The 9,091-nt window shown below is 40.0% G+C and overlaps 1 protein-coding gene across 1 annotated transcript; it reads left to right on the top strand.

The window, feature by feature from the left end:
• The first annotated feature begins 528 nt into the window (after positions 1-528).
• On the top strand, positions 529-4,779 carry LOC139025682 (apoptosis-associated speck-like protein containing a CARD). The gene is made up of 5 exons (XM_070440842.1): positions 529-693; positions 821-953; positions 1,055-1,084; positions 2,978-3,260; positions 3,696-4,779. Exons 1-5 carry the CDS (start codon positions 586-588, stop codon positions 3,700-3,702), a joined length of 561 nt encoding a protein of 186 aa, XP_070296943.1. The 5' UTR covers positions 529-585; the 3' UTR covers positions 3,703-4,779.
• The last annotated feature ends 4,312 nt before the right edge of the window (positions 4,780-9,091 follow it).

Below are 9,091 nucleotides of genomic sequence, written 5' to 3'. Positions count from 1 at the left end.
ATCTCTAGATTACAAAGACAATATGCAGCTCTGTGAGAAATCTATTTCTGTCTCATTCATTTGAAGAGCCAGTAGACGGCACTCTTCCCTCTGGTCGGAGGAGAACCCAATGCCCCGGGGCAGTGAAGGGGACATTGCCCTGTGTAGGGTGCTGTCCTTCAGATGGGACGTTAAACGGTTGTCTTCTCCATTGTCACTGAAGATCCCATGGCACTTATCGTAAGAGTAGGGATGTTAACCCCGGTGTCCTGGCTAAATTCCCAATCTGGCCCTCATACCATCATGGCTACCTAATCATCCCCAGCTTCCAATTGGCTAATTTCCCCCCTCTCCTCTCCCCTGTAACTCTTCCCCATGTCGTTGCTGTAAAAGAGAATCTCTTCTCAGTCAACTTACCTGGTACACCTTTAACATAATATCCTGGTAAAAAAGGGATAGTAAAACAGTAGTGTACACATTTTTTGTTGTTGACAAAAACGGATTGCTCAGTGAGCTGCATGTTGTGTGAATTATGAGACTACATTATTCTGACTGACTACTACATTGCTCATTTTGTAGGCTGTTCGGGAACGGGAGAAAGATCAGATGTCCCAAGGATATAAAGAATTTCTCCTGCCAAGTCCAAACGGGCCCTTAAAGCTGAACAGTTCGTTTGCGTTCAAGAATCACCGCTCCACTTCCATCAATCCAGAGGTGCAGTTTTATCAGACTGAGGACATGAATCTGTCATATTGTATATGAATAACAGTAATATCATTCTATTTCACTATTTCTCTCTCTGTCTGTTGTCTCAATCGTTGCACCATATGGCCTCCTACAGAGGATTCAGCTGTTACCTGCAGACACCACACCAAGCTGTTGTCAGATGATTATGGGAAACACAGGGGTTGACATTGAGATGGAGTTAATCGGGGATGATGAGAGGACAGTATGGAAATCAGTGGTATCAAAAGGTAAGAAATACTATACATGAACAGTATGTCAATCATAAATGTCCTTTTCTAACAGATGCTATTAACATGTTTTATGATATTTTCTCTTGTTTGTTTTTCAGATGTGTACAGCAACGACTCTCATCCAATATGTAAGTTTGTTTTTGTGGACGAGGTTTATAAAACGGGTTACAGAGCTAACATATCTTCAAGTTGTGATGAAGAACACTGATGAAGGTCTTCATGAGTCATGTTCAGTGGGGTGATGAAGGTCATCATGAGTCGTGTTCTGTGGGGTGATGAAGGTCTTCATGAAACGTGTTCATTGGAGTGTAATGATACAGACCATTCAGACAGAAATACAGAGCCTTTCAAAAGTATCTGCATCACATGTTATTGTGTTACAAGGTGGGATTAAAAGGGATTTCATTGTCATTTCTTGTCAAAAATCGACACAAAATACGCTGTAATGTCAAAGAATATATATATTTAGATTGATAGAAATTAAATACCTAAAATAGTCGTTCCATAAGTATTCAGCCCCCCGTGTTACTTAGAAGCACCTTTGGCAGCGATTACAGCTGGGAGTCTTCTTGGGTAAGTCTCTAAGAGCTTTACACACCTGGATTATACAAAATTAGCCCATTATTATTTTCATATATCTTCAAGCTCTGTCAATATGTTGGGGATCATGGCTAGACAGCCATTTAAGTCTTGCCATAGATTTACAAGCAGATTTAAGTAAGAACTGTAACTTGGCCACTCAGGAACATTCAATGTCTTCTTGGTAAGCAACTCCAGTGTAGATTTGGCCTTGTGTTGTAGGTTATTGTTCGGTTGAAAGGTGAATTCCTCTCCCAGTGTCTGGTGTAAAGCAGACTGAACCAGGTTTTCCTCTAGGATTTTGTCTGTTCTTAGCTCCATCCTGTTTCTTTTCATCCTGAAAAACTCCCCAGTATTTGCTGATGACAAGCATACCCATACCATGATGCAGCCACCACCATGCTTGAAAATAAGGAGGCAGTTACTCAGTGATGTGTTGGGTTTGCCCCAAACATGAGGCTTTGCATTTAGGCCAGAAAGTGTCTTCCTTTGTAGATGTTTTTTTACAGTATTACTTTAGTACCTTGTTGCAAATAATATGCATGTTTTGGAATAGTTGGAATATTTATTCTGTATATTTGTATTATTTTCACTCTGTCATTTAAGTCATTATTATGGAGTCACTACAATGTTGTTGATCCATCCTCAGTTTTCTCCCATCACAGATATTGAACTCAGTAAATGTTTTAAAGTCACCAATGTCCTGATGGTAACATCACTGAGCCGTTTCATTCCTGTCCTGCAGCTCAGTTCAGAAGGATGACTGTATCTTCGATGTGTCTGGGTGGTTTAATAAGTAATCCACAGCATAATTATTAACTTGACCATGCTTAAAGAGATATTAAATGTCATATTTTGTTATTGTTACCCATCTACCAACCACTGCCCTTCTTTATGAGGCTTTCAAAAACATCCCTGGTCTTTGTGTAAAGTTGAATCTGTGCTTGAAATGCGATACTTGACTGAGGAACCTTCCAGATGATGTATATATGGGGGACAGGTCCACTTTGACATTACAGAGTATTTTCAGAAGATTGTTGACAAAACATTACAATTAAATCTATTTTAATCCCAGCATGTAACACAATAGAGAAATCCAAGGGGTATGAACACTTTTGCAAGGCTCTGTATGTTATGTAGAATGGACAATCGTGTCAGCCAGGGTAGGTGTAAATTCCAAATAAGTCAGTCAATTCAGGAAGTAAACTGAAATTCCAATTCAATATCTGGAAAATGGCATCTATTTTCAATGACTTCACAATGAACAGAATAGTAATTTTATTTATTTTATTGACTGACTTGAATATGAATTGACTACAACCCTGGAGTCAGCTCTATACAAGAAATGACTATCAGAGAAATTATAACTGGAGAGACTGTTAGATGTAGAAACATCTGCTGTTCACCCTAAAGACACATTCATTTAATTGACCCCCTTTCAGCATTAATACTCCTTGGGATTCCTGCTGAGGAGTTTCTGAAGAAACACAGGCCTGAACTCATTCAGCGAGCCAAAAACCCAAAGCCAATAGCAGAAGTTCTGCGGTCAAAGTACATGATTGGTGAAGAAGAGTACTCCAGAATAAAAGCTGAAACAACTGAACAGGAGCAAATGAGAGAACTACTGAATGCAGTCCTCCCTAAAGGACCAGAAGTGATGGGAGCTTGTCTCAAAGCTCTCAGTGAACATGAACACCATCTTGTTAAGTACTTGAGTGAATCTAGGTAAGACCCTTTTCTCCCTCCCTCGAATATGTGGAATGATTAAATATAGGTCAAATAAAAACATAACTACCCAGATCAAAGAGAAAGTATTTTTCAGAATGGAAGCATGTTTTTGTGTTGCTGCCTGTAATAAATGTATCTTATTATAGTTCTATCATAGGACCATCATCACATCATTATCTCAGGTGTATCATAGGACYATCATCACATCATTATCTCAGGTGTATCATAGGACCATCATCACATCCTTATCTCAGGTGTATCATAGGACTATCATTACATCATTATCTCAGGTGTATCATAGGACCATCATCACATCATTATCTCAGGTGTATCATAGGACCATCATCACATCATTATCTCAGGTGTACTCCTCATTCTTCTCCATACTTTCTGATCTCTCTCTTCCCTTCTCCTCCATCCTCTGTCTTGTAGCACCTAATCTGAAGATGATGAGGTCTGTCTCCTAGTCTGTGGACAAAGACACTTCTTCACCTAACCTGAAGATGCTGAGGCCTGTCTCCTAGTCTGTGGACAAAGACACTTCTTCACCTAATCTGAAGATGCTGAGGCCTGTCTCTTAGTTTGTGGACAAAGACACTTCTTCAGCTAATCTGAAGATGCTGAGGCCTGTCTCCTAGTCTGTGGACAAAGACACTTAAATTACTGTTAGGGAAATTATGTTTGTTTTTCTTTTAACAAATGTCTGTATTTTATTCATGTGCTGTTCTATAAACTAATGTGTGTTCATCAAGTGGCTGACTGTACAAATCCTCACTATCAGTAGCTGTAATTTGGCAGCAAGCCCATATGATGTTTTGAGAACGAGATATCTCAGTTTCAAGGTCTCATCTTAGAGAGAAGAAGACTGGTGAGGTGTTGGTCTGTCAAATGCTATTAACCAGTATTGCGGTTAGCTAGTTGCGAGGATCCAGGTGAAAATGTTCCGAGTTTGCGGTAGGAATCCGGGGATATGGAGAGAAAAATAGGTCCTTTATGCTCTGGTTTGAGTCACGTTGTACGAACTGGCGAGAGCTTTTTGAGCTAAAAGTAAGCTGATGACCGCTAGAAGTGGTTTGCTGACTGATAGCTGGTAGCTGGCTCGCTTCAGTTGAGGGATTCCAGATCCGAAGTAGAAATACTTTAGATAAAAAAACATTGGGTGAGGCTGGTTGCAGGAGAGTATTTAGAAGTTGAGGTTTAAGAAAATATTTTTAAAAGAATTTGAATAAAACTATATATAGAAGGGACACGACGGGACAAAGACGTCTGACTGCTACGCCATCTTGGATTTATGTTAGATCATTCTGTTGGATATCTTGGATAATGTTTGGTTATTTGTATTACTGCTGTTACCATGGCAATTATCTAGTAATAATTACTTTTAATGCTGTTAACAAATGTCAATGCTATATTATTATTTGTGCTATAAAGAATATTGACTTCATTGCGTTTTTCATATTGTTAAACAACATTCTAAGTCTGCTAAYATTTCCTCATAAAATGTTACACATTTCAACCATTTGTATTATTTTTCATCATCATCACTGCGGGACCTTTATTTTGAAGGAAAATCACAGAGATCACAACCTTATTTCTTGCTAGGTCTTCTTACTGGCAGAACGGAGGTGAAGCGAAGTAGTGGCACCATTGAGCTATAATAAGAGACCCTTTCCTCTACTTCCTTATAAATATACTTCCTGTTTCAACACAGTGGGCGGATTCAACACCTATAGGTTTATTTGTTGATATTTATGTAATGTAAAGTCTTCATACACTTAATACCAGTATTCAGCCTATAAATTAAGATTCTAACAAGTAAAACTGCAGTTACATTTTATTTATTTAATGATTTGCTTTAATTAGGTGTTGTTTTGCAGTGTTACCAGGAGAGGGCAGTGTGACACAACAACCAGGTCTGGCAGAAGGACTCTAGACCAGGAGAGGGCAGTGTGACACAACAACCAGGTTTGGCAGAAGGACTCTAGACCAGGAGAGGGCAGTGTGACACAACAACAGGTTGGGCAAGAAGGACTCTAGACCAGGAGAGGGCGGTGTGACACAACAACCAGGTTTGGCAGAAGGACTCTAGACAGGAGAGGGCAGTGTGAACAACAACCAGGTCAGAAGGACTCTAGACCAGGAAGAGGGCAGTGGTAACACAACAACCAGGCAGAAGGACTCTAGACCAGGAGAGGGCAGTGTGACACAACAACCAGGTTTGGCAGAAGGACTCTAGACCAGTGGTTCCCAACCTGTGATCCGTGGGGGTGGTGCAGCTGGTCTGCAATTATTTTTAGATTGTAGTATTTTATTATTCAATAATAATAACAGGAGTATTAATGGTATTATAAGCAATTTTACATTCCTTTTCATGATACAAATAGTTTATGTTAATAGACTTTTACAGGACTTGTTACATTCACATGTATTGACAGAATTTAAACATCAACATATCTGATGTGGGAAAAATCAGCGACTCTGTGAATGGTGAATGGTGGTCCTCAAGAGCTTTTGATGGTGATTTGATGGTCTCCAGAATGGGAAAGGTTGGGAACCACTGAGATAGCCAGTCACATCTGTGAGGTAACATGATAGGATGGGAACCGCTGAGATAGACAGTCACATCTGTGTGGTAACATGATAGGATGGGAACCACTGAGGCTAGACAGTCACATCTGTGTGGTAACATGATAGGATGGGAACCACTGAGCTAGTCAGTCACATCTGTGTGGTAACATGATAGGATGGGTAAGCAATGATATACAATGATTCTGCAAACCCCAAAACAGACTGATTAGAATGTATAGTAGATGACGTTACATTGAACTAATCACAGTAATCAGAGACCAACTCACATACACAGTTTAAACAAAGACACACACAGAATGTATTACATGTATTTGACAGGGATTCTGCACACCAATCAACATTTCTGTAAATGTACCAGATTTAGCCAGCTAGCTAGTTTTCAAATGTAGTCCCTGGGCAGGTAGATAAACATTTTAATTAAACAAACATTTAAAAAAATGTCTCCTTATGTCTGTCCATGCTCAATGTGTTCCAGACGTGAGGCTCTCACTGAGACAACTGCTGTTAGACTGAGGTGGTTGAATTGATATTCAGTCTCTCTCATGAACCTCTAACAGGAAAGCTGCTGATAGACTGAGGTGGTTGTATTGTACAGGCCAACACTGTACAATATATTCATAAAATACATTTATGTTGAATGTGTGTAGGACTGACTGCTAGATAGAGGTCCAGCTAGGTACCTAGTGGAGGACTAACTGACCCTCCTGCTAGATAGGGGTCCAGCTAGGTACCTAGTGGAGGACTAACTGACCCTCCTGCTAGAAGATCCACACTTCCAGGAGGCTGCAGAAGGAGAGAGGCTGTGTGGTTGGACCTTTCGTAAGACATTGGTCCAGCTCACCAAGAAGGTTGATCATCCTGGAACTTGACTCAGTTCCTTTTCTCAACACCATGTCGGTGATGTCACGTGCCTTCTCTGCCCTCTCAGCTATCCCCTTTAGTGAGTCCATTTCCTCCCTTCCTTCAGACAGAGTGAGTTGTAATCCCCTAAAGAATCTAAGGAAGGTCTTTGGTCAAGATGTCAACGTGGTGGTGTGTATCTTTGACTAGCCTGACTAGCTGAGAATTCCATGCATATTTTATCTTATGTATCTTTTGTGAGCTAATATCTTTGTCAGTTCTTTTTTTTATGTATTTATATGTTTTTTATAATTGATTTGTTTTTGTGTTTTTCATGATGACTTATAACAAGTCTAAGCCTCCTGTTTCATGGGATTGTATGAAGGGTAATTGGGAATGTAATCGAGGTAATGAAGTAATGGCACGTTTGTATACTTTTAAATGTGATTTCGCCAATGCAGACATAAGTTGTGTAAATAACTCAATATTGCTGTGTTATGAGAATTTCATGCATATTTTAATGGCACGTTTGATCAGCTTCCCCATCTGTATAAACAAGAGATCATTCCAGTTCATTCCCTTAATTGAGTTTTCAAAATCATGTCGTGGAAATTCTTCCACACAGAGACACTCGAAGTCAATCTGAAATTAATCATTGTTTATTGTCATCGAGCTGGAGAGGTTCCAACCAATCAAGACTTCTCCCTGGTCAGACCCAACTCAGTGTACCATAGTACACATGTCAATCAGGATCTCTCCCTGGTCAGACCCAACTCAATGTACCATAGTACACATGTCAATCAGGAGCTCTCCCTGGTCAGACCCAACTCAATGTACCATAGTACACATGTCAAGCACATTCAAATCCAGGAGGCTTCTCCCTGGTCAGACCCAACTCAATGTACCATAGTACACATGTCAACTCAGGAGCTCTCCCTTGGTCAGACCCAGCAGTTGTCTTATATATGGGCGATACACATACAAGTAATATTGTGCATGATTTAACATAATTAATTGAATCATTACCGTTTTGTTCCATTCATGTGACCGACAATACTGGTTCATAGCATTTGACAGACACACCTCACCAGTCTTCTTCTCTCTAAGCTGAGACCTTGAAACTGAGATATCTCCTTCTCAAAACATAATCTGGGCTTGCTACAAATTACAGCTACTGATAGTGAGAGTTTGTACAGTCGGAAACTTGATGAACACACATTAGTTTATAGAACAGCACATGAATAAAACACAGAATTTGTTAAAAGAATACCAAACATATTTTCCCTTATATACATGAAGGGCACTTTTTGGCATTTTCTGTATGATTGATGAGAAACTCCATATTGCAAATCCTTTACTAGAAGTCCGCGAATGTTTCTAAATTCGCCAACACCGGCGGGCCTGCACCGGTGCCAGATCTTCCCGGGAAGTCATCGAGAGAGTCTCTTGGACATTTATACAACTTTTATAAAATTTTCAAATTTTGGTAATTTTTCGCTGTCCCGGTAAATACCACAGGTGGCGAATGTAATCATATTGCAAATGTACAAATCACCATCACACTACATGGCCATTCTCCTAAACGGAAAGACTTTGAAGACGAAACTTGTGTAGCATAGGTTTGGCATAATGGGCAGTTAGCCCGAACAAGATGGCGCCGAGGCCTCAACGCTTTTTGAGTTAAGGCCATTTTTCTGGGATTAAAGGTCAAAAACAAAAATAGAGCGCTATTTTGACCACTTCACGTCAAGTACATGAACCTACGGTGTCAGGAAAGAACCAGACATTTATCTATCGTAATTAAGAGAAATCGTACAATTGGTGATGCTCAAAGAAATGTGTTTTTCCCCAAAAAGTTACAGATCCAGTTGCGGCGTGTCCAAACGAATCCGTTAAGGTGGGTTTCGGAACCCTACGTGATTTCCGTGATTTTCTGAAATAATCTCAATCATTCAACCCTCTGTAATAAGTCAGTTCTTAACGTAAAGACTTACAACTCAACATTCTGTAAGAACTACCCCACGGAGGATATGTGTTCACTTTCAGCTTCCTGTGTCAACCGGAAGTGCCTTAAATTGGGGTCATTGATGCTGTTTCGAAGGGTTAAAAAGTTCAGATCATTTCAAAACTTCATATGTGGACTAGGTAACCCTCATGAACTGTAAATCAATCATTTCTCCATCAGATTTCCAAGAAAAGCTCACACACACAAACACGCTAGGATGGAGTGACATAGAGTGGGGCTTAGAGACATACAGAGCCTGCAATAGTTACCTCATTCGAACTATCAAAGAACATCAGACCTAGAGCTTTGGAACTTTAGAAACTGTTCTAGAGCTCAAGATGATAGTGCACGGGGATTTATGTGGCTCTAGAAGGTTCTCAGACCGGAACGCTGT

This window comes from Salvelinus sp. IW2-2015, unplaced genomic scaffold (assembly GCF_002910315.2).
Source record: "Salvelinus sp. IW2-2015 unplaced genomic scaffold, ASM291031v2 Un_scaffold3060, whole genome shotgun sequence".
In the NCBI taxonomy this organism is placed as follows: Eukaryota; Metazoa; Chordata; class Actinopteri; order Salmoniformes; family Salmonidae; genus Salvelinus; species Salvelinus sp. IW2-2015.
Note: the sequence above shows the minus strand (reverse complement) of the source record. Positions and strands in the feature narration are given on the sequence as shown.

Excerpts from the sequence above, each read along its gene's own strand:
- LOC139025682 (XM_070440842.1), top strand. The coding sequence starts at position 586 with ATGTCCCAAGGATATAAAGAATTTCTCCTGCCAAGTCCAAACGGGCCC. Across the intron at positions 694-820 it reads CCACTTCCATCAATCCAGAG|AGGATTCAGCTGTTACCTGC; the intron begins GTGCAGTTTTAT and ends GGCCTCCTACAG. Across the intron at positions 954-1,054 it reads GAAATCAGTGGTATCAAAAG|ATGTGTACAGCAACGACTCT; the intron begins GTAAGAAATACT and ends TTTGTTTTTCAG.